A 26,373-nucleotide genomic window follows, 5' to 3' on the forward strand; every position below is an offset into this window, starting at 1 on the left:
TGGACTGGGTAAAGGGAGCAGAGCGCTAAGAGGCAGGAGTGTTATCTAACTGGTGGCCAACGAAGTCCTGCAGCAGAGAGCAGAATGACGCGAAGAAGCAAGGTTAAACATCCCCTCATTCCAGAACAAAAATCCAAGCATCCATTCACTTATCATTCACCTAACAAATGCAGAGAAGTCCATAAAGTCTGGAGACAGATATATATTATGTTGTAAAGGGTATCTTCAATCTATTAAGCAATAATTTGTTTCCACACTTTATAACAGACACCTCATATCTTGAACATCTCCCATGTACACTGTTGATTATTCTAAGATAAGTAGGGTGGTGAACTTTATGGCATGTGAGTCTTTCTCAAAAAATATGTTTTTTAAAATAAATTCATAGAGAAGTAAGTCAGTATTACTGATATCACAAAACCTAATACACTGAAAGAGGAGAAACACACACACACTTATGGAAATAAATGTTTAAATAAACCAATCCAGATAATTAGAAATTTTGACAACGTCTATGATAAGAAACAAGTAGCTGAAGAACTAGAATGAGGAAATTAATAGAATAATTTTAAATATATTGGTCTTGGAAGGTCCTTCGCAAAAGGTGACACACGAGCTGACCTGAATCATAAGAATAAGTCAGCCATGGAAAATGTGAGGAAGAAGAAAATTTGATTCAGAAAAGGCTTGTTTTTCCTGAGGCACAGATGCAAAAATGGGGAGACTAAAACACTGTGAGCAAGGACAGCCATACAAAAGTATGACAGAAGCATTCTAAATGTGATAAATTTACTTAAAATGTAAAGTATATGTCAAGGAAAAATATCAAACTTTTGTAGAATTTTCCTATGCTTAATTAATGGTTTAATTAATATTGTTTTAATTTATAAATCTTGAAGGTGTTCTGAGTGGTTTCATGTGTACTGATACTTGTAGGGTTTAGAAACTCTTTGGGTCTAATGAGAGGGGTACGCACTGAAGTAGGAGTGGGAGGTAGGACTCGAACTTCCATCTTGTAAGACCACAGAAGTCTTCCTGGTTTGATAACACAGAGTATCAATATATGAGGATCAAGGGTCAGACCCCACTGAGGGGTCTAACTAAAGAGTAAAAGATGTCCTTTAGTTATGTGAAAATCATCACTGAAATTAGGAAGAGGCGTCTCAGTGACAATCCCTGGGCATCGAGTGCAGATTAAAGTGGCAGAAAGAATAAGTAGAACATGGGGAAATGGAGACAGGATAATTTCATTTTACTGGGAGATAATTTCATCTAAAATAAGGTTCTTGAATGGCAGAGTTTTTATCATAAACCACCATTTCATGTTAGAGTGTCAGCTTTTAAAAAACAGCTTTTATTTTCAGACAATTTAAAACTTGAAAAGAAAATTCCAAGAGCACAAAAGCCACCAGTATAACTTTCACTCAGAGACCTCATTACGTTACCCTATCCAGTAACATCCTGTATAGCAGAAAGACCCCAGCTGGGGTCACATGTCCTATCTGTGTTCCTGCCTCTGCAATGTCTGCCAGTAGGAATCCGATCCTCCGCTGTTTCTAGACTTCCACAGCCTTATCATTCCTGAAGACCTCCTCTGGGTCTGTCCAATGTTTCCTCATGACTGCACCTACCTTGTGCATCTGAGGCAGGAGGACCACCAGGTGATGCTGAGGGCTTCTCATTGCCCCATCACCAGGGGCCCACATGTCCATCAGTCCCATGACCTGCAGTGATAACTTGGGTCACTTGATTGCAAAGATGTCTCCCCTGTTCCCTGCTGTAAAATGTCTGCTTTCCCCGTTGAAAGTAATATGTTTTAAGGGTGACACTTAGAGACTTCCTTTGTTCCTCATCTAACTTTCACCCACACATTTGCGTGTCCATTGATAGTTCTTGCCTGATTTAATTACTATTGTGATGGTTGCCAAATGGTGACTTTCTAATTCCAGTATGCTTTTTACTTTATTAGTTAGGATAGTGCTATAGAAACAGATTCCTTTTCTCTTCATTTAATTATTCATCTTTATGTGGGTGACTCACGGATTCCTGTGTTTTTTAATGGGATATAGTGTATACATTTCTCCCTCTCTCCATTCCTTCCTTCTTTTGATACTCAAGATATTTTTTAACGCTCAAATTATTTATTTGCACTTAAATTGTCTAGATTTGAGCAATGGAAACCTACTTGAGGCTGGCTCCTGTGTCATTCTGACATGACCCCCACCATTCTTTGAATACTTTTTTTATTATTTTTTAAATTATTATTATTATTTTTTTTGTAAATATAGTTGACACATAATGTTGGGTTAGTTTCAGGTGTGCAGCATTTTGACTAGTCTGTACCTTGTGCTGTGCTCACCGTAAGTGTAGCTACCATCTGTCTTCATACAAAGCTGTTACAGTCCCACCAGCTCTATTCCCTATGGGGTCCCTTTCATCCCTGTGACTCGTTCATTTCCTAACTGGAAGCCTGTACTTCCTACTCCCCTTCACCCATTTTGCCCATCCTCCCACGCCCTTCCCCTCTGTCAACCATCAATTTATTCTCCGTATTTATGGCTTTGTTTCTGCTTTTCTGTTTGTTCATTTCTTTTGTTTGTTAGATTCCATGTATAAGTGAAATCATATAGTTTTCGTCTTCTTCTGTCTGACTTATTTCACTTAGCATAATACCTTCGAGGTCTATCCATGTTGTCACAAATGGCAAGATCTCACTTTTTTAAAATCAATTAATCAATTGGGGTGCCTGAGTAGCTCAGTTGGTTAAGCATCTGACTCTTGATTTCAGCTCAGGTCATGATCTCAGGGTTGTTAGATCAAGTTTTTGTGGGCTCAGCACTAGGTGTGGGGCCTGCTTTAGATTCTCTTTCTCCCTCTGTCTCTGCCTCTCTCCCCCTAAAAAAATAAATAAAAATAAACTAATTATTTTTCTTTCTCCAAATTTTTATTTAAATTCCAGTTAACATACAGTGTAATATTAGTTTCAGGTGTACAATGTAGTGATTCAACACTCCATACAATACCTGGTGCTCATCACAAGTGTGCTCCTTCACCCCCATCAACTGTTTCACCCACTCCCCTACCCCCCACCTCCCCTCCAGTAACTCTCAGTTTGTTCTCTATAGTTAAGAGAACACTCAGCCCACTGTAACACCCTGCTGGCTTGGATTCCAGCCCCCACTAGGGTAAATTATTCAGGCAGGTTGGGTAAACAGGAGAGATGAGTAGACATTTTGCGCAATCATTCTAGATTATATTAGAAGGAAGACCTAAATGTGCTATTAGCATCCTTACCACATCCCACCAGCCTCTCTCTGACCTCCCAAACTTCCCAACTTTAAAGTAAGTATAAATAGAGAAATCTCATGCAGATGTGGCTTTCGACAAGCGCAGTTTCAACCCTGTTGCCCATTGTTTGCTTTTTCTGTCCCATCAGGTTCACATGATAACTTACAACAGTTTAGGTTGGTGTTTTAATGTCAAAACAAGTATCAGCATGTTTTTCACTAATGTATTTCTGAATTAAAATTTTAAAACATTTTGTCAGCAAGATTAATAAAATACTGTCAGACTTCAAATCAGGCATGACGTTTTTATGTGCAAAGTCTTGAAACAGAAATCTCCAACATGCCAGTTAGGTTATATAATTACAATGACCCTGTGAAGAGGGAAGGTTTCCCATTTCACTGGTAGTGAGAGGCAGTTGAGTCTGCAAGGTGACAATTAGTGTGGGTGTCACCCTTCTGATTATGGAGCCCAGTCACAACCCATGTGTACACAATGCATTTTTTATTCCAAATTCATAGATATTTAAAGTTCTAAGCCAAAACAAACAAAATTTAATCTCCTCATTCTATATAATCTTTCTATTAACTTGGCAAATTTCAATTAAGTTTAACTCTCTATCCATTCATTTCTGACCCTCAGAATCCCAGCTGCAAATTTATATCTCCAAACAGTTCTGCTATTAATCTACTAAGTAGGTTAATTCTTGGGCTTTAGAGTGGCCACTGCAAGTATCACAGGCACTGATACATTAGTATTTTACTGAAATTATATTTGTACAGAAAGGGAACAAATGCAGAAAACAAATAATACATACTCGACTGCTGCATAAAAACTACCTCAAAATTTAGTGGCTCAACACAGGGAGAGCTTATTCTCTCTTCCTTGTTTGTAAGCCAATAATTCAGGAACAACTTGGCTGGGAAGTTCTAGCTTGAAGTTCTTACAAGGCCGCAGCTTCTTATGCGCCTGCAGCCTCAGTCATGTGAAGGCTTGACTGTGACTGGAAGCTCTAGTCCGAGATGGCTTACTCACATGGCTAGCAAGTTGGTGCTGGCAGTTAGATCCTATTTCCTCTCCATACTGGTGCCTCTCCCTCCAGTAGACTGCTTGAGGTTTCTCATGGCCTAGGGGCTGACTTCCTCAGAACAAGTGATCTAAGAGACCAAGGTAAAGCCTCTATTGCCTTTTATTACTAAACCTTGAAAGTGACAGACATACTGTCACTTCTGCCGTGTTCTGTCACACAAGTTAGCACTGATTCCATGTGGGAAGGAACCCCACAGGGTATGAATAGCAAGAGGTGATGTATGGCTATCTTGGGGGTTGGTTACTATAGTTTGCCCTCTGGAACACAAAGATTCATGTCTCTTCCACGTGAAAAAGTACACTTACTTCCTCCAAAGGCCCGTTAAAGCTTCCTCCCATTAGAGAATCTGCTCAGAATCCAGCAGCTCATCATCTGGGTCAAGTTCATACCAACATGAAGCTCCTAGGGAAGTCTAAGAGCAAAGGAAGGTATTCAAATACCGTTTCTCATCTGAAGACCTGTGAACAAGTTTTGTGCCACCCACACACTCAACATATGATGGTCAGATAGGCATAGAGTAATGGCTTTAGACTTTCTGGTTCAAAAAAGGGAAATAAGAGGTACACAGAAGTAACTGGTCCATAGTGGTTCTAAACTCCAATCAGGTACATGTTGGTAATTCCTGGATTAGGACTCACTCCTAATATTTCTTGGAAGTGTTTCTTCATGGGTCTTGGCTCTGCCCTCGGGTTCACAATTCTACCTCTCTGATCCATGCCTCCTTTTCATATAAAAAGTAGCCCGTGTTTATAGCTGCATAGTTTCCTGCCTGTAGAAGTTCAGAGTCTAAAGACATAGTTTCCTTCTGTACCATCTTTGTCTCTTTCAGTCCAAGCTGATGGTGTTACCATAAGTATGGCTGTCTTATAAATCTGTGGGTTTCCGATGAATATTATTCTGGTTTATTCCATTAAGCAAAAGCCACATCCAGAATCTGATGATGATAAGCTTTTTTATTTTATTTTATTTTTTTACATTGGACTTCTGCTGACATGCTAAGGGGAAAATGCCGTTAATGTTGGTTAACTCAGAGTATCTGTAAGACATACCAGTAAGCTGTCTAGCAGCTCTTTAGTCTGAGTAAATGGTTCTTTGAGACACCACCTAATACATTTTGAAGGTCTTAAGGTGGATATGACAGTCACACTTCATTGCCATCTTTACATTATGTTTTACTGGTGGTTGATTTTTGCCAGCAAGTGACTTTAATTTTTGCGTTGTTGGCCACCTGGAGAGACCAGAATTGAGAAAATACTTTATTTTCAAATCCATAAAGTCCTGCTTTCTTCATACTTAATGGTTTTTCTTTAGTTTTTCTCTCTTCTTTTTCCTCTTTTACTATGAAGAGAAGACGTTCAAAATTCTCTATCTGAAATGTCCTTAGCTAGGTTACCCAATTCATTAAGTATAATGTTTCCTTCCCATACTATCATGATATTATTAAACTTTCTAACGCAGCATAGCCAGGATCCAGTTTTCTCTCATTTCCAGTCACATTTATTCCTCGCTTTCCTTTAAGCCATTACTGACAACCTCCTCAAGAGCCATCAGGCCTCTGCTCACAGCCTTGCAAGGCCTGTTCAACTTACTTATACATCCGAATCCCTAGGTTGCTGCCACATCTGTGGGTTTTTGTTAGAATTCCTTCCCAATACCAAATTTATTACTAGGTATTCATTATTGCACAAACAAATCACCCCAAAATTTAATAGCTGAAAACGATTTATTATCTCTCATGGGCTTTTCCAGAAGACTGCTCATGGAATGATCAGTTAGCAGTCTCAGGGACCACACCAGATACTAGGATCAGAAGTCACACATAGCCATTACTTCTAGTTTTCCGCTGACCAGAGTCAGCGCTAATTCAGGGTAGAAGGAGACTAGGAAAGGGTGCGAATACCAGAGGCAAGGATTAACGGACTTCCTCTTGGAAATGTTAAAGATAATGCAAGGAAAGGGGGGGGAACCCTGAGTTTTTAATGGATGTATAGTAGTTTGTCCTATGATTATCTTTGCCTAGAATGTATCCCATGTAGAAAAGTGAAAGGACTTGACAATTTCAAACTCCAGAATTTATCAGGGCCAAACAGAACATTGTTACAAGTGACTGATGAAGTCTTGTTTTATGAACTTAATTACGTCCAATTCATAGTGATCTGGGTGTTAGGCAGCTGCTTTGCTTCAGAGAAGGTCTTGTTCTCACAAATAGATCGACTCATTTCGAAATATTTCAAAGCTAGTGTGGATATTTAGAGACTCCCAAGTACTCAAAAAACAGAACCAAATGATCTTCTTGTTAAGAGTAGTCAATAAAGTTACAGCTGGATGTTTTCTCTCTGCTAAGTTTAGGCATTATCCTCCATTCAATTTTATCTTGATTAAACAGATTGAAAATCATATGTATGCATACAACTATTCTAAATGGGCCACTTATCTAAGATCAGCAGTTTTCTGAGGAGACTAACTTAATGCAAATAAAAAAAATGTGACTTAGGGGAAAAAAAATATATGCCATATGTTTGACATTGGAAGTAGATATATATATATATATATATGCCAAGAAATTAAGTAGAATCCTGTTTTTATGTAGTACTGTGTTGTTGGAAAATGATATACAGCTCTGTGATTAACTCTTAAAGGGAATTCAAATAATAATTACTAGACTTTAAATATCATAACCCATTAATAATGGAAGAAAGTTTTCTATTGTCCTAAACTGCTATTACTAGTCAAATAGGATTTTTTTAAAATAAATCATTTAATGGTCAATATTTTGGAAATGTTTTCTATTGGAAATTCACTATTATTAATGACACATCTTGATCACAACCCATTCTGTATAAATTGCTTTTTTTCTGTAGCTACTATATTAGACTGAAATGAATATGTTAATAACTTCAGAATTTTAAGCAGACAAATTAGTATAGTTTAAATTTGCTCCAGTAAGTAAATTTGGTATGAGAACAATATGAAAAGTAGATGCTTTTTGGGACTTTTTCTGGAGATACTTAATGGGATAGAGAAATATTTTTTTCCTATGCTTACAGATTTAATACACATACTAAGAATTATGCATCTTTTATATAAAAAGGCATAATTTAGGTAATTGACGGGTGTTGCTATTTTAAAGTTATTTTGCAATAAAATTTTTAATGTCTGATTTTAAACTTAGTGTATGTATTTTCTATTCCCTAATAGAACCATTAGTATTTACTGTCTTTTTTTTTTGTCTGCAATTCATTCTTTTTAGCTTCATTTCTTATCATTTATACTCCCTGTACTATATTAGGTATATGAGATGGATATTCAGAGGAGGGTGACTGAACCTTCTGCCTAAACTTATTTCTTTATAATGTTTTTTTGGATTTTATAAATTGAGAAATAATTTGTAATGCAAATATCGCTTTGGCTTGAGTTAGACATTAATCCATAAAGAAATCTACCATAATTGATAATAGTTTAGCTTCTTGACATCTGAATAACAGGCCTCTAGGGAATTAAGAAAATAGAAGTAAATATTGAAGGCATAAAAGGAAGGTGGTGGGATAGTTGGGAAAGGTGTAAAGTTTTATGTTTTATTCTCTGAAGAGAAAGTCAGGTGAGCAAGTTTAGCAGTGAGCCTTCAAGAACAAAGGGATGGAGGGATGTGACAGGTTGAGAAAGAAGATGTTACAAAGAAAATATGAGAGGTGGTAGACCCCAGAGAAAAACTTTTGCCTAGGTTCAACCCTTCCTTCTTCTCCTGAAATATCAGTACTGCTTTCTCAAAAGATTCTGTTCTTCTACACTGAACATCAACAAGCATCAACAAGACAGGATGGCTGTGGTCAGGGAAGACACCCAGAGGAATTTTAGTGAAACATACTGTACACAGAGTGTAACTTTCCCACTTCTTCTCTCTCACAGGTTTTCTGAACCAGATGAATAACTCCAGTCACTCTGTCCTTCAGCCTTCGTTCCAAGGATGCATGCAGCTCATCCAAGTGGATGACCAACTGGTAAATTTATACGAAGTGGCTCAGAGGAGGCCAGGGAGTTTTGCGAATGTCAGCATCGACATGTGCGCCATTATAGACAGGTATGCAGTCTTTTTGTCCTACCTCAAATTGTCCAAACTTTCTGAATTCATGCTTTTGTTGTGCAACAAGAAAAACACACATGCACGCGCGCACACACACACACACACACACACACACACTATATAAGAGGTAAGACAGGAGGAGCCTTCTGTCATTCCTATAACATATATGTGATTTTAGCGGTGATGTTTATATCAGGACCTGGATATATATGGTAGAACAATCTGTGATGTCAAAACAGTCTCCCTCAGTGAATGTGAGCATTATGCAGGTAATTTTGCAAGCAACAGCTGAGTTACAAAGGAACTCAGTTTATTTTAAATTTTGCTTCCCACGCCCACAAGCAGAAATGTCCCTTCTCTCCTTGCCTTGGTCACAACTCATCCTCAGCATATTTTCCCCTCCGAAGCCCTCTCCTGAAGGAAAAGAAGCTTTTAAAAATGTTGGCAGGCAGTATGAGAATTTACTGAAACAGAATATTTAATGTAATTGAGTCTGCTTACAAAATATACATATTGCAAAATATTGCAAATCTAATATTGCAAAATCTAATCTGTATTCATTTTTGCAAATCTGGGGAGGAGCTTTTTTAATAACAACTTAGTTGACTTCTCACAGAGTGGAAAGATACAACTCTTACATGAAATATTACGATACCATTACATACACCAACCTTAATATACTTCTAAAAAGTGCCTTTCATTCCACCATGAAAAGTAGTTTGAGATATTTCATCCATAAATAAACTATATCTAACTTTGTATTGAATTTAACCTGTTAAATTTAAATGATTTTCTAAACTGTATTCAGATCTTTTATGAGAGGGCTATCTTACTCTGAAAAATAATTTTATTAATTTTATATTTTGGAAGATGAAAGTTTCAGAAGTCTCAGTCTGCTCCCAACAAAGTGTAGACATTCAGTCTCTAATAATCTTACTTCATTTAAGAAGAGATCCTTAGGAAAGTCATTCAAAGACATAAAATGAATCTTAAAAATACATAAAATCATCTATAATGAAGTAAGTTTGCTTCCATATAAGCTCAATAAAATTATATCCATGTGAATGGTAAATTTCAGTTTAAATGATGGCTGTAGAATGTAACTTTTTTAAGCCTTGATATGTTTATAAGAAGACTTGATGACATAGCATAGTTCTTATTTCTATTACATATTTGCAAATACTTGTCCTTTTGGCCTAAACATTTTCTATTATGCAGAACAGTGAACAATTTTAATGGAAATATGTTCCTAATTTTTGAACCAGCAGTAATGCAGTAGCATTATTTCTGCCTAAAGCAAGTGGTAGCAATAATCCGAAAAACTGAGAGATGAATTTTTTAAGACCATATTTCTGATATTTGATATTTATCTATAAATTTTTATTAATTGTTTTCCATACAGGAAGTTTTTCCTTCTTAGTAATACGTATACAGCATATTGAGTTATTTTAGTACCTTGTCCATTTTCCACGTCAGTAGCTTTAATGATATAATTTCTGTCAATAACACCCAAGTTAGTTCATTCAGCTTTTGTAAACAGGCTAGATTTTATGGTGATGTTGCTGTTTCACTTCAAACAGCATGTATCCTGGACATTATATTTGAATTGTTTGCTACCAAAGAAATATGGGTAAGATGTTGAGACTTTAATGTTTTACTTCGATGGAGAGAGTAGGTGCAAAATTGGCCCCAGAAGAGTGAATGGGATTTTTGTAAATGAAGAGAATGGAAAATGGCATTTCTGATGAGAAGAACAATGCAAGAAAAGATGAATGATAGGGAATACAGATTTCAATTTTTGGCAGATACAGGAATATACAATTTTTTTTCTGCCAAAATGGGTCAGTCCCATTGTCCATATCACCAAGCATCCTGTAGCTGACAGAGCAAAGAATATGTCTTTCTTATCCTCTATGATGATAACCCAGTAGAGTAACTGTGGGGAAGTTGTCATCTCTGACAAATCACGCAATTCTGAAGTCCATTAGGGAATCCATTTTCTGCTTGTTCTATTTTTTGAATGCAATGACTTTTTTTTTCCTAAATTGACATGTAATTGATATATAACAATATATTAGTTTCAGGTAGAAAACATAATGAATGGATATGTATCACAAAATGGTCATCAGGGCAACAGCCTATGTACATTAATTACCAGTATGTGAAAGAACAGATTTCTTTTATTCACCTAAAATGTTTCCGGTTCAAAACCTTAATCTGTGAAGTGTTGTATTTTTGTATATATGATACAAGACTGTATTCACCTTATTCCAGCCATTGAGGAGCTCATTGATTTCACCCTTAGTCTGTGTCTTTCCGTGTGAGAACACCAGTGGTTTTAGCCTGTCTTCATATAACAGTGACCCACCAGATAATGCTGGAACTCTACATTCCCAGCCCATCTCATCTCTGGTTTGATGTTTTCCCTCTAACTAAAACTTTACAACTGCTCCATCTCTGCCATTTTATTTTCAGACCATCTAAATTTTCCCTAAGTAAGCCTACACTGGCTCTTTCTTACTCTGCTCCTTTCAGATTTCAGCTTGATTGATTTGAGCTATTTTTTGGGGGGGAAAAAAAGGATAAATGAGAACATAGGATAAAAAAATAGAAAAGCTACCACAGGCACAAATTTTATGAAATGTTTGGAGATGGTAGGAGCAGCTGCAATGATTTGATGAGTAGAACTTAGGGAAATAGTTTGGGGAAGATGATTATAAAGGGGTTTTGCTGTGTGTCATACTGGAATACCCTGTGATCTGAACTTATTTCTCTTTCTTTGTGTGTGGATTTACATGTGGCTTGTTTTATTTACTTGTTTGTTTTCTGAGCACAACAATGAATCAAGAAAAGAACGAGCATGCCAAGCTGTAGAATTATTCATTCAATAGTATTTTCTGAGTGTATCTATGGGGCCAGGCACTGTTCTAGGCACATAGGATATATCATTGAACAAAAAAGACAAAGATCCTTATACTTGTAAAGCTTACATTCTGAGGAAAAAGTAAGAAGAACAAATGTAATAAGTAAGCACATATTATAGTAAGAAGAAATACGTTCTATGGGGAAAAAAAGTAGAGCAAATCAAGGAGAACTGGCATTCCAAGAGACTGAGGTGTTGGGTTGCTGTCTAAATGGGTTGGTCAGAGTTAGCCTTATTGAAAAGGTGGTATCAGTTCAAGACCTGAAAGAGGTAAAAGAATTTGCCAATTCTGTTGACAAGAGAATAGTCAGTGCAGAGAGAACAGTCAGCGCAACAAGGCTGCCTGGCATGATCTAGGATCAGCGTGGGGCCAGGATGACAAATTTGGAAGGAAGAGTAGAGTTGTGGGAGAGGAGGCTAGAGAAGTTCTAGAGGCCAGGTCCTGGAGACCTATAGGTTATTTTAACAATTTGGTTTTTATTTTGAGGGAATGAAGGAGCCATTGCAGGTTTCTAAGTAGAGCAATGACATGATCTAGCTTACTGTTTAAAAGGATAACTCTGAAAAAAAAAATAAAAGGATAACTCTGGCTGTGGGAGGACAAAAGGTAGAAGCAAGGAGCCTGTTATAGTAATCCAGGTGAGAGATGATAGTAGCCCAAGACCAGGGTGCTAGCATAAGAGGTAGTGAGATGCAGTCAGTTCTAAAGATATTTAAGAAAGTAGAGTCAATAGGGTTTCTTGATGGATTAAGTATTAGAGTTAGAGGATTAACCCAAATTATTTAGTATAAGCACCTGGAAGGAAGGAGTTACTATCTCCCAATGGAAAGACTAGTGGTAGAGAAGATTGGTCAAGGGTTGAGGAAAAGTATCAGGAATTCAGTGTTGAAAGGTATGCTGGACATAGTGGACATGTCAAGAAGGCAGTTGGATATATGTAAGAAGCATGTATCTGCAGATTTGTCTGATGAAGTCTCAGTGTTTGCCTGTCGAGGGTCCCTGGTTTATTTAACTGTATTTCATGAACAGCCATAGACCTGGAAGGGGGGAATGTGAATAGTGGGCAGGAAGCCTCTTCCAACATTGGAAGCCTGTAGCTTTACTCTTTGAGAGGAGGACCTTCATCAAACCCTCAGTTGCTAGACTATTCTCTGAAAATGATAAAATATCTAGCAGATAACTTCTTTGTTTCTCCTGGATGATTATCACCTTTTATCTGCTCCTAGTACCCTTGTTTTGTTGCCTCCTCGTGGCAAATGTCTTCAGGTGCCCACTCAACTGCTCTTCTCAATCCACTTCTCTCTAACCTCTTTGTAGGTGTGAGCATCTGAGAGCCAAAAACCCACCAAACACTCCTAGAACACATGTAACATTCTTTATCTTCTAGAATGTAACTAAGGTTAGGTTTGTTCACTTCCTCCCACAGGACATCACAAAGGTTGGCTTGATGGGGGGCAGTTGGGGAAGGGAATTGGGAGTGAGCCTTGGGTGGGTCCTGGCAGGTGTTGGTCAAATTTTTAAACTAGGAGATTTGCAGTAACAGACTATGAAACTAGTGAATCTATGTGGAGTTACTATTTGATTAGCTTGCCTGTGATTCTTATCTAGGACATAGGGGATGAAGAAGGTGGTGGTAGAATATTTTGAGCTTATACAGGTGGTGTTCATGACTGGTCTGGCAAAATTTACCTGTTTTGTGAGTAATAATAATACAGTCCATCTTGCTAGTTGTGATTTCTGTGTCAATCTTCAGGACACCCTCATAGCTTAGCTCCAGAGAGATATTTTTTCTTTATTGTAGGCAGGAGTGATGATGGGACATAGTCCTGGCTAATGAGAAATAAGCAGAAGTCAGCTGTGGTGTTCTTGAGGAAGCTTTTAGTTTCTTGATACACATGTCACTCCTTCCGCTCCATTGTCCTTGTTCAGATGCCTGGAGCTGTATGGTCCAGAACACCAGAACTCAAATGAACCAGAGTCAGCAAACACCTTCACTCTTTTTTTAAGTGAAGAGAAGCATTTCCTGTTTATTTAAGTCACTGTGAGTCAAGTCTTATTCTTCTGGAGTCAAAAGCATCTGCCCTTTCCCTATCCTCCACTTCTAAAATCAACCAGTACATTTTTTTTTTTTAACCAGAACACAGAGGACAAATTCCCAAGTATGGAAATGGCTTTGAAAGAAAGGATGGTAAATTTATTTTAGGATATATTAAGTTGCATGCCAGTGATGTCCCTGAGATTGAACTTTGGAGACCAAATGTCCATTTAGAGGCCAAAGCACATTTACATTGTTAGAATCAGCAGCGGGTAGAAAAACTAGTAAAAGTAGTTCATTAGAATTAGAATCTTCTTTACCTTTCCTGTAACCTCTCTTGTAAATATAGTAAGAAACAAAATCAATAAGCATTCTGGATAGCACAGAGAGTGGAAAAGGAAGAGTAAATGTCCCAACTTAACCACAGCCTACAAAATTACCCCTTGAGAAACTGAATAGACTGGATCCTATTTTTGAGTTAGTAATTAAGTCTTCATTATATTTTTGGATGGAAGTGCATAATCATAGACCCAGTTTTTATTTTTTAACTTTCTTTTTAAGAATATCTACCCAGGGGCGCCTGGGTGGCACAGCGGTTGAGCGTCTGCCTTCGGCTCAGGGCGTGATCCCGGCATTATGGGATCGAGCCCCACATCAGGCTCCTCCGCTATGAGCCTGCTTCTTCCTCTCCCACTCCTCCTGCTTGTGTTCCCTCTCTCGCTGGCTGTCTCTATCTCTGTCGAATAAATAAATAAAATCTTAAAAAAAAAAAAAAAAAAAAAAAAAAGAATATCTACCCAGTTTGATTTTTTTCCTTGAAAGAAAAGAGCAAGTATATATGTATTTTCTATAAGAGCACTTAAGTGAGGGTTGGATAGATATAGTGTGTCTCAAAACGAAGCTGACTCTGTTGGAAAGGTGAACAGCAAATAAGTAGATTCATACCATCAGTTCAGAAAGAGATTATGAGTTTCTATAAAAGCAGGTTTAAAATTTACGGTCCTAACTTAGGTGAAGAACACATGTAACATTCTTTATCTTCTAAAATGGATCTTCATTTGCTCATTAGCTCCTATTTCCACACAGTAGCAGAAAAAAAATATATTTGAGCACATACATTTGGAAATCCTAATAACTTTATATGTATATTATATATGCATGTATAATGACCAGTCAACATGGGATTCCAACTTAGTCAAAAGTCAAACTCCCTTTTTGGACTGTTGTCCCATTTTGAGTGGCCTTGACCCCTCCAGCATGACTCTTGGTTCGGGGCCAAACAACTTACTTAACCTGGGGTCTGTTCCACGAGCTCTAATCCAGTTCTTTCTGGGCTCCCTTGCAGGTCCCCAGCTGCTGAGTGTCCAGGAGTCAGCCTCTGTCCCAGCTGTCCTCTGCTCTGACAGCTGTTTCTGCAGGCCTTGGGGTAATGCCTTAGCTCCTGCTGGGCTCAGATTCTGGGATCTGTGTAACATGACAGCTCTTCCCAGTTTGTCTGGGACTGGTGCCTTTAGCACTGGAAACTGAATGCCAGGAGAAACGCCTCAGTTCTGGGTAAAGTAGGGTGGTTGGTCACTCAGTGTGTTCATCCTCTGTCCTTCTTCTCCAGATTCCCTTTTTCTTGTCTGCCAGCCATCTAAACATTTTAATAGACCTTGTAGGGACATGCTGTGATTTCTAGATCTCTTGCAAACTGCATATGAGCTGAAATGAATGATGGCCTGTGTGAAAGGGTAGGGTGTTCGGTGGGGACAGCTACGGTAGGCCCCCCTCTGCCTCAGTTTCTTATACCTCCATATCTATTCTACAGAACCCACCTCAGGCTGACATGAGGCCTCTGTAAATCAGATTCCCAAAGGCAGAAGGCAAGGCACAAGCCACCACTGTCATAGGATGTCTAAGTCTCTTGAGATTTATTCATAAGTCAATAAATACCTATGAAAAATCACATCAAGCAGTGAACACTCCCTCCCGAGACCAATACTGAGGTTGTAGGGGAGGGTCATTGACCAGAACTTAAATTGTCTTAACACTTTGGGTACCTCTTTTTTTTTTTTCTTTCAAAGACCTAGCTCTTTCAAACCAAAAGCCTCTTGATTTTAGGCTACCTTGCCAAAATTGAATCCACATGACTGCTAACTTTTTGTTTCAGTCCCGAGTCCAGAGGTGAATGCTCCCAGTGCCCTACCCCCCATGACAGTGTCCTTAATCTTCTGAGTGGACAGCCACAGCACAAGAAGAATTTCATGGAAAGGAAACAAAACCAAAACTTTGAGTTGAAATAGCTAAAAATTATGTCCACCATAGGAAAGGGGAAACCTGTCTTAACAAACATGAATATTTCTGTAGTGACAACATCTATGCCAGACTTTCCTTCTCTTTCACTTGGACCTTGCTATCTGCAAACTGCCAGCCTCTGGGTCTAACACCTTTTCACACATTTCCAAGTTGACCGGCCCCTTCTGTTCTTTCTTCAGAAATGTTCCTGTCATCAGTGAGGCTGGTGTCAAGCTGTGACTGTGCTTCTTGTACATTAGGAGACATTTTGTCTTTTACCCCTCGGTTCTTATTATTACAGCTGCAGGCTTCTGGGAATACTTTACTTTTACTTCATGGTAATTATGCAAAAGGGGTAAGGGAGACAGAAACCTCTCAGGTGACCTACAGATTATTCAAAACATTGTGCCTGGCTGAATTTTGGCAGCATTGTGGCTGATCTCATCAAACTCCAAAGGGGCAAAGAGCAATTTGGCTGGAACCCATTTTGGGACAACTGGAGCCAATAAGCAGTTTTTCAGGCGTGAAGCTGGATTTCCTTTTGGGGGAAACATCCTTAGGATAAGAGTTATTCAGTGTCCTAAAACCATATCATCAGATCAAAATAATCAGAAAAAAGATGAGTCATATAATCCAGCTTTATTTTCTTATATGACAGTTCATGTTGTGATTCTTTATTATAGATATGTCTGTCTCTTCACCTTATCTCCATGTGTGCCCCATCTTGGATTTCATTGATGTTATATTCCTTAAACATTTAAGCCATAGTCTTCTATCTAGCACAAAAACGTAAGCTCAGTGACCTGAAAGTATCACACACCCAGGTGAACCCATGTTCAAGCCACTTGCCTCTCTGAAGTGGTTTCAAAGTGATTTTATTTTTAAGTACAAATAGAGTACTTGAGTGACAAAACTTATTTAAAAAATAAAGTACAGTAGTTAAATGCCGGAGGAGATAACTCTCCTAGGAGAAAAAGGAGAAGAAAAAAGTTGAATTAAGCATTTTAAGGTGTAACAGCAGCCTTATTCTTCTTTGATGTATTGCATGTATTAGGACAAAAGAAACTATATTTGCTTTTGGCGTGGCATATAGCTGTGCTTTGACATTTAAATCCCAAGGAAGGCCTAGTGCATAAAAGTAATGTCAGAAAACAGTTATGTGTTTGAAGATAAACAAAAAGGAAAAAGAAATAATTTTAACGTGTAGCTAAATCAACTACAGAAAGATTGAAATGAGTCATTAAATTTTGTTTTTTGCTTTGGATATTAGATTACCTGAAAAATAAAAACAAAAGCAAATCATTGAAAATATATATTTAAAATATCTGTCTTAATATTTTCTCTTGAAGATAATACTTTTGTCAATTACATAGATGTATTGCAAAATTTTTATTGATCTCTGAGAATTCATTCAACTGCCCTCCCCTTAAACCAACTTTACAGATAATAGACATTCCTTATTCTCTTTGTAAAATACAGAGAATGTTACCTATAGCCTGGTGGATGAAGAGTCTTTTGAGCTAGTAGGGGAGGCTACCAACTTTCATCTGTTGTACATCCCCACATGTTGTGTAGGAGTCCATTGTTCATTCCCAAATGTGTTAATGCAAGTCATATTTGTTATTTTAATAACATGGTCTAATTAATTACTAAATGCTTTTTTCAAATGAGTAGAGACAAAAAGAAATAATTTTCGTTAAAACCAAATTAAAAGGTTTTAGAAAGACAAGTGGCTAAAAAAAACAAAACCCTCAGTGTAGCTATGGACAAGCCAACTGTAAAAATTTGCAGAGATTCCTTGGTTACTTCAGTTTTCCCTGTACTTTAGGAAATCAAAGCTAGAAGTTGAGTGTAATGCTTAACCGAACTGGTTCTTCAGAAAGACTGATGGATTGGAATTGTAGAATTCCAATCAGTGGGCTCAGAGCAATTCCCTCTGGCAAGTGACTCACTGAATTTACATGATATGGGGGATTTTAAGTTAAATTAAAATTGTTAGGGTATGGATCCTTTTAATGCTTTCTTTACTAGTAAGCTCAACATATTTTAGACTTCTGTTCTCTAATCTGGAAAAAATGAAATTAGAATTCACTTTTTTTTTCTTTTGCTTTCTTCATTCCAAATAATGGAAAGGGTGAGAAGAGCAAGGGAGGAAGGAGACTGGGAGGAGGGAAGTGAGGAGGGAGGGAGGCAGGAGGGAGGCAGGAGGAAGGACAGAAGGAAGGGGGGTAAAACTGTGAAGTCACATTGCTCTCTACTATGTTGATATGGGACATTTTCTACTTTCATTAAAACAGAAATTGTAGGTAAACATTAAAGACTGTTGTCTATTTTTTATAGGAGTTAAAAAATGGCATTTTCTTTGAAAAATTTCCTTTGCTATTTAAATGATCCATAACCCGAGAAGAAGGAGAAGGAGTCAGATTTTTCTATGTCAGAAAAAACAGTTTTATTAAGACTTGGGACTTACCATCATTTTTAGTTTACTTGTTAATTGATCAGAAGTACGTCCTCTCTCTGGTTGCATTGGTACTATCTGAAACCAGTTTCAAAAGGGCAAACAAGCTTAGCTTTTTAGATAACATTGTCTAAAATTCTGTAATGCACCCATTGCCATATTAGAGATAAATACTTCTTTATCATCTGTGACTGTGAATTCATTGAGGAACTTATTAGAGTCTGAATCTCATTTTGTTTACCAAATTCTGCTTACATCAAAAAGAATGTTACATGAGCAAGGGAGGAACACAGCTGGAAGGGGTGGGGAATGTGTGCGTGTTTGTTTGGAATGTGGTTGAAGAGTGAATCTGTAATTTTAACAAATAAAATGCAATATCTAAAAAGGGTTCTTAATTAGTAAATAGATTGATTTGAATAGATTTACCTACAATTGTGATAAGGATAGACTCTAAGTACCATACAGCATATAGGATTAATTTTGTTTGCCTTTAATAAGCCCTGCCTTTAAACATTAAGTCCAGTGGTTCCCTGACCTTTGTTTTTTTGGCAGAGTGGGAGGCTTTATCAACATGAAAATTATTTTCATGAGCACACTACTTCACACACTACTATAAAGACCCTCCCTGGGCAAATGAATGTGACACCAAAGTAAATTATTGTTTTTTGTTTCTTGAAAGTTTAAGCATTCCAAAATTAAGGGGGCAAGAAAAACCCTTGCAACTTTCAAGAGTCCCATTTCTAAGTTAGATAGACATACCATACACAAAGAGGCACATGGTTCCTTTCACATGGTTGTTCTCGTGTATTAACTCAGGAGACATTTCTTAATCTCCTGAATAGATCAAAGCACTGCTACTGGTCTACCCAATCAGAAAACCAAAAGATACAGAGTAGAATCTCTTCTCGCAAGGAATATACTAATTTAGCCATGGGAATAGGAAACATTCATAACATCTGTTTAAAAGTTATATTAAGAGGCATGAGCTTCTGAATCACTACAGAGAATGGTTTCTTTTTTTTTCATTGTCTTGTAATAATTTTTTATTATGTTATGTTAGTCACCATACAGTGCATCCTTAGTTTTTGATGTAGTGTTCCATGATTCATTATTTGCATATAACACCCAGTGCACCATGCTATATGTGCCCTCCTTAATACCCATCACCGGCCTATCCCACCCCCCCTCCCCTCTGAAGCCCTCAGTTTGTTTCCCAGAGTCCATAGTCTCTCATGGTTCATTCCCCCTTCTGTTTACCCCCCCTTCATTCTTACCTTTCTTCTCCTACTGATCTTCCTACTTCTTATGTTTCATAAATGAGTGAAACCATATGATAATTGTCTTTCTCTGCTTGACTTATTTCGCTTAGCATAATCTCCTCCAGTCCCGTCCATGTTGCTGCAAATGTTGAGAAATCATTCTTTTTGATGGTTGAGTAATATTCCATTGTATATATGGATTACAACTTCTTAATCCAGTCATCTGTTGAAGGGCATCTCGGCTCCTTCCACAGTTTAGCTATTGTGGACAATGCTGCTATGAACATTGGGGTGCATATGGCCCTTCTCTTCACTACATCTGTATCTTTGGGGTAAACACCCAGTAGTGCAATGGCTGGATCATAGGGTAGCTCAATTTTTAACTTTTTAAGGAACCTCCACACTGTTTTCCAGAGTGGCTGTACCAACTTGCATTCCCACCAACAATGTAGGAGGGATCCCCTTTCTCCACATCCTCTCCAACATTTGTTGTTTCTTGCCTTGTCAATTTTTGCCATTGTAACTGGCGTAAGGTGGTATCTCAGTGTGGTTTTGATTTGAATTTCCCTGATGGCTAATGATTTTGAACATTTTTTCATGTGTCTGTTAGCCATTTGTATGTCTTCATTGGAAAAGTGTCTGTTCATATCTTCTGCCCATATTTTGATTTGATTATTTGTTTCTTGTGTATTGAATTTGAGAAGTTCTTTGTAGATCTTGGATACCAGTCTTTTATCTGTAGTGTCATTTGCAAATATCTTCTCCCATTCCGTGGGCTGCCTCTTAGTTTTTTTGACTGTTTCCTTGGCTGTGCAGAAGCTTTTTATCTTCATGAAGTCCCACAAGTTCATTTTTTCTTTTGTTTCTCTTGCCTTTGGAGATGTGTCATGAAAAAAGTTTCTGTGGCCGATGTCAAAGAGGTTGCAGCCTATGTTCTCTATGATTTTGATGGATTCCTATCTCACATCGAGGTCTTTCATCCATTTGGAGTTTATCTTTGTGTATGGTGTGAGATAGTGGTTAAGTTTCATTCTTTTGCATATAGCTGTCCAATTTTCCCAGCACCATTTATTGAAGAGACTGTGTTTTTTCCACTGGATGTTTTTTCCTGCTTTGTCAAACGTTAGTTGCCCAAAGAACCAAGGGTCCATTTCTGGGTTCTCTATTCTGTTCCATTGGTCTGTGTGTCTGTTTTTGTTCCAGTACCATGCTGTCTTTGTGATCACAGCTTTGGTTTTTGTTTTGTTTTGTTTTTGTTTTTTAAAGATTTTTATTTATTTATTTGACAGAGACAGCCAGTGAGAGAGGGAACACAAGCAGGAGGAGTGGGAGAGGAAGAAGCAGGCTCCTAGCAGAGGAGCCTGATGTGGGGCTTGATCCCAGAATGCTGGGATCACGCCCTGAGCCGAAGGCAGACGCTTAACGACTGTGCCACCCAGGCGCCCCGTGTGATCACAGCTTTGTAGTATAGCTTGAAATCTGGCAACGTGATGCCCCCAGCTTTGTTTTTCCTTTTCAACAATTCCTTGGTGATTCGGGGCCTTTTCTGGTTCCACCAAATTTAAGGGCTGTTTGTTCCAGCTCTTTGAAAAATGTCATTGGAGAATGGTTTCTAAGGGAAATTAATGAGGGGAGGACTGCTGGGGGCTGCAGTGGCTGATGGAGACTTCCAAAGAATGTGTTGAACTTTAGAGAAACAGTAGCCTCATGATAAGAAAGAAAGGCAAAGAACATTCCAGGTGAATGCAGATGAGCAGAAGTGCAGAGACACAGATGACCATGTCGTATTTCTGAAATATGGAAGTGATCGTTTAGACTAAATGGTGTAGGGAGTCATTCATTCATTCATTCATTCACCCATTCATTCCACAGTCATTCATTGATTACCTACCATGGGCCAAGGATAGTGTTGGTTTTGGTGAATAAGACATAACCTTAAGGACCTTATATCCTTAGTAAAAGAGGCAGACATTAAAAAAACACAATTACTGAAAAAACTGAGGAAGTATGCACAAGGGCTGGCAGCTCTAATTCTGCCCGGGATTTCCAGTGAGGTTGGCGGAGATTGCACGGAGGAGCAGTTCACAGCTACACTGGAAGGGCATTCCAGCTGGGTGGAAAGCACATTCAAAAGGCCATGGGTGTGAGGAAAAGAGAGACTTGCAGGAAACTCCGGTAGTTACCATAGGATCTTCCAGAGATTGGCAGCTATTAGTATGAGGCTAGAAATTTAGTGTGAAGATCTGAGGCCAGAAATTTAGGGAGAACCTATTGAAAACATGTCTACTAAATTTTTATTTTTAATATATCCTCTGGTCAATTAAGGAACTATTGAAGGATTTGCAGGGAAATCAACTTTACATCATTGACATTTGCTCTGATGATCTGAGCAGAGGTGGTTAGAGCCTGAACTATTGGTGTAGTGATAGAAATGGATGGAAAAGGGTAAATTCAAAGTGTTACAGGATTTGGAGTCAGCTCATTAGATGTGGAGCTCAGAAGGGTATTGGTGGGAAAGAGAAACTGGTTTCAGAGTGAGAAAAGGCTTGCGTGGAAGACTAAGTTACCTTCACAAGTCCCTGAACAGTGTCTTACTTATTTTTTTTAGTAATTGGTATATCAGTTAGAGTAAGGTTCTGCTGGGCTCTTGAAAGTGGTGAGAATTAATAGCAGCCATTGAACATTTGAGGGATGTCAAAGAGAGAAAGTTAAGAGAGGAAAAGCGAAGCTGGGCTAGAAGCACGGGTAATGACAGTGGAATAAAGAGGAAGACTGGGGAGACCGAAACTGTACTGCCCCAGTGTGACGTCACTAGTCAGATGGGGCTGCTGGGCACTAAAACAGAGACCACTTCTAGTTGAGCTGAGCTGTATGTGTAAAATACACCCTAGATTATGAATAACTTAATACAGATAAAGGAATGTAAAATATCTCAGTAATTTTAATTGATTTCATTTTTGTATTAAATATATTATTAAAATTAATTTCACATCTTTCTCTTTACTTTTTTAGTACGGTTATCATAAAATTAAAAATTACATGTAGTATGCACCCCCATGGCATTTCTGTTGGGACAGTGCTGATCTGGAATCTCTAGAGACTTTGCAGCCAGAAGGGCCTCTCCAGCTCCTGTGTCGATCTTTTCCAAAGGTGACTTCAAAGATTCATGCAACTTCTGATAACACTCAATAAGTTGTCCTTTAGAATTATTTTATTTCAGAGACAATGGGGATTCCCAGAAGGTCCGGGAAACTGGCATCATTCTGAAATTCACAGTCCCTTTTAATTAGTTCGAAATTTCCTTAAGCCCTAAATCTGCTTGCAATTCCATCTCCAGAGAAAATCTTTACAGACTTAGAAGCCAGATGTGTTGGTTTTCTCCTGAATATTAATTCCCTATTCATTAAAAATAAAATAAAAAGTTTTCAATGAAGAAAAAGAGGCCTAAATTAAGTAGACAATATTTTAGTTGAGCACAAGTTAGAACTTTTTGGTTCAAAGATTAATTTTCTTCTGCTAAAACATCTGCATTCATTCAAATGTGTATAAGTCAATATCCGTGAAGTAAAAGGTGGAGTCTCAATTAGAAATTACCTTCAGCTTCTAGCAACAAAGATCCAATTACAGTTTTTTAGATAAATCTGAAATTTCTTATTTTACATGTAAGGTGTCTGATACAGACAATCGAAGCTTGTCTGGTGACTCTAAAAAGCAGAGATCCAGACTCTAACATTTTGCTCCAATTTCCTTAGCTCATGGTTTTCATTCTCCTAGTCAAAAAAGGGCTGCTAGAACTCCGGGTGTTTTATCTGCTTTTCATGAGGAAAGTAAGAGGGCCCACTTCCCCTTTTATTAAGTCTTCTCAGACGTTCCAAGCAACACTTGCACTTTCATCTCACTGGCCAGATTCAGTCATGACTGAGTGAGTTGCAAGATAGGATGGGAATTCTAGTCTCTTATTCTAGGTACTTATGTGCCTACTAAAACTTGAGGATGTGTTACTGAGGTGGAAGAGAGCAATTTGTGATGGAATAAACAAATAGCAGTTGATAGCTCACTTGCTATCTCAAAAAAAAATTAAAGTAAAAAAAAATTGAGGCAGCATTTGTATAATTTATTTGTTATATATTTTGTATTTTTTTCCAACTATTCAAAAGTAAATATGTTTATGAAGCTTCAGCATTAGGCAGTAGACATTCTGGGGTATTCAAGGATGAATGAGATACAGCCTTTGTCTTCAAGGATTTTGGGATAGCATGGCAGAGGTAGGTCTGTATTCTAGTTTTTGTACTAATTGTGTAAACTTCTCCTACTTGAAATTCATCAGTAACTGCTCATTGTCCTTAGGGAAAAGACCCAGATTTTTAAAAGTAGTGGATGAGCTCTTCTGGTCTGACCCTTGCCTCCCTCTGCAGCTCCACCTTAAACCATCCTCCTCCATACCCTCCATCTGCGTGCTACCTTTTGTCGATGCCTGGAACGTCCTCTCTGTGGCCTATGCCCACGCTGTGCTGTGGGTCTAGAGTTGCTCCACTCCCACCACTCATCACCTCTCCTTTGCCTTCCTCTCCTTCTGATCAATTCAAAGATAACTTCCCCAGAGAGGCCATCCCCGGCCCTCTAAAACCAGGTTAGGTTCTTTTAAACTTCTTTAAAATCATACATTCAAGACTGTGAGTACATCTCTACCTCCTCTTCTAGAGTTTAAACTTTGTAAGAATGGGAAACAGACCTGAGCTTGATCCCCATTCTGACTGCAGCGCCTAACACAGTCCCTGACATGTGATATGCTCTAAACACATATTTTTGGATAGAATAAATGAATGACTCTGGTAGTAATACGCTGACAAAAAGGCTTTGAAAGTACAAAGAAGGAAAAGGATAATTTCAGATGGAGAATTCAGCAATGTTTTATGGAAGGAATGGGATTAAAACTAACCAGTCAAGGATAGAAAAGCTAGCATCGGATGATAAGGTGCAAGGCTGTCTTGGGAATAATGGACATTTTAAACCAAGGCACATGATATGGCTGAAGTGGAAGTTGCCACAAATGCTCAGAATGCTGAAAAAACTTCTAAGAATGAGTGTTTTAGTCCATGGTCCCCAGAAGCCACTAACTTCCAGAATGTGTTCATGTGCTTGTTTGTAACTGTATACATTCCAGAAGAAGTGAGTCATCAGATGTTACCCATTGGAAGGAAAGCCCACTCATTTATTCTTAAAATTTTTCTGCCTTGTTCTTCCTCACCCATCCTATCTGAGTCGATAGTCAGAAAATCCTAGAAGTGGGTACATCAGAAAAGAGTTTACAGAAAATATTTTTAAACAAGCATTCAGAATTATGAAATGTTCTAAATTTTACTCTTTTGCCAGTAAGTTGGATAGAAAAGGAAAATGACTGGTTCCTCTTGGTAAATTTCCCAGAGAATGCTTTCTTCATGGAGAAACCAGATTTTGTAGTCCTGAGTGTACAGAAGTGCAGGGGGAAAATGGTCAAGATGAGAAGGAGCTTGTTACAACACAACAGTTTCCTAAGAAAACACTGTAAAGACCTGGAAGAGTAGATGGGACTGCTGCAGCATGGCTGAAACAGATGGGCCTAAAAATTAGAATCCAAAAGATGCTTACAAGATAAATAGCTGTGCCAAGAGGAGTGCTTTCAATGAAAGGGGTGAATGATGGAGGGGTTTGCTGGAGATGCAGACTAATCATGGGCAGGTAAACATGGGGTGGGGAGACAGGAATATGAGGAAAACAATCAGCTACTTTTTTTAGAGAGTACATGTTTTAGTCCAGCACTTTTCAGTCTTTTATGTGCATGTGAATCATCTGAGATCTTGTTAAAGGATAGTTTCTATTCAGTGGATCTGTAGTGAGGACAGAGTTTCTACATTTTTCACAAGTTCCAAGATGATGTTGATGCTGCTGGTTCATGAGCCACACCTCGAGTATGACAAAGACGTGGGCTCTGCATCTTGGTTCCCAGGTGTGTGGAAAATGCAGCTCGGGTGGTAAGAGGGACGCTGGTGATGTGGGTCTTTTAAGTGGTGTGGCTAATAAAAGAGGGAAGCCTGTTTTCTTTATCATTTCCAGGGAAAATAAGTCAAAGCAGATGATATAGAAATGATATTGTATGAAGTAGCCTGGCTTGGTGATTGGAAGACTGTAGGAACTAATCAAAACTGAAGTCCTTCTGTTTCTCACATGTATCACCTGTCATCTGTAGAGTGCTTTGACTTACATTACTAATTATTAGAAAGGAAAATAGAAAGCTGGTTTTCAGTAAGTCACTGTAGGTCTCTAGTGTTGAAAGGATGCAAACAATATAGCAATATCTAAATGTCTGGTTTCTCCGTACTTGTTGACTGACTCATTCCTAGATGCTCTCTAGAACAACTATGTCTTAATTTCACCCACTTATTTTAAGAAACTGTACAAGTCAGAGTTCTTGATTATAAACAAGCCAGAGGGAAAAAGTAAAAGTCTAGTTAATTTATGAAGAAATGTTATTCTCTAGCTCAGAATTGATGGAAGGCAGAACCCAAGATGAGCATGGAAACTCCAAGCTCTGTCACTTCTCACCAAAACAGTGTTCCAGATTCCCCCTCAGTCATCCAGAATATTCTCCATGACCCTGCTTGCAGGACCCTCACCCTTGCTTTCCCACCTCAGTTCTCCTGAGTAGAAGGCACTGCCTTGCTTCCCACTTAGCTTGGAATTTCTTTCTGCTAGAAATATCTTCTGCAGAGACCAACTCAATCTAGTCCAAGTAGAGACAACTTATCATAAAGCTACACATGAAACAATTAGGGACAAGTGCGTAGAAATTCAAAAGTAGGTGTCATAACAGTAGGATAACCACATAATTTGCCAGGAAACTGGGCCACTTTTGAAAATAAAAGGAATACAGCAGGCATGAACTGGTTCTATACTGAATAAGCCAAGATTCAAGGTCACCTTACTT

General features: G+C 38.3%; 1 protein-coding gene across 1 annotated transcript in view; it reads left to right on the plus strand.

Annotated features, from left to right (window-relative positions):
- The window catches only part of CNTNAP2 (contactin associated protein 2), a 1,356,273-nt gene that overhangs the window by 554,071 nt on the left and 775,829 nt on the right, over nucleotides 1-26,373 (plus strand). The window contains exon 11 of the mRNA XM_026479097.4: nucleotides 8,282-8,453. Within this exon, the coding sequence (XP_026334882.2) occupies nucleotides 8,282-8,453 (172 nt within the window). The remainder of the gene's footprint in view (nucleotides 1-8,281; nucleotides 8,454-26,373) is intronic.

This window comes from Ursus arctos, unplaced genomic scaffold (genome assembly GCF_023065955.2).
Source record: "Ursus arctos isolate Adak ecotype North America unplaced genomic scaffold, UrsArc2.0 scaffold_3, whole genome shotgun sequence".
In the NCBI taxonomy this organism is placed as follows: Eukaryota; Metazoa; Chordata; class Mammalia; order Carnivora; family Ursidae; genus Ursus; species Ursus arctos.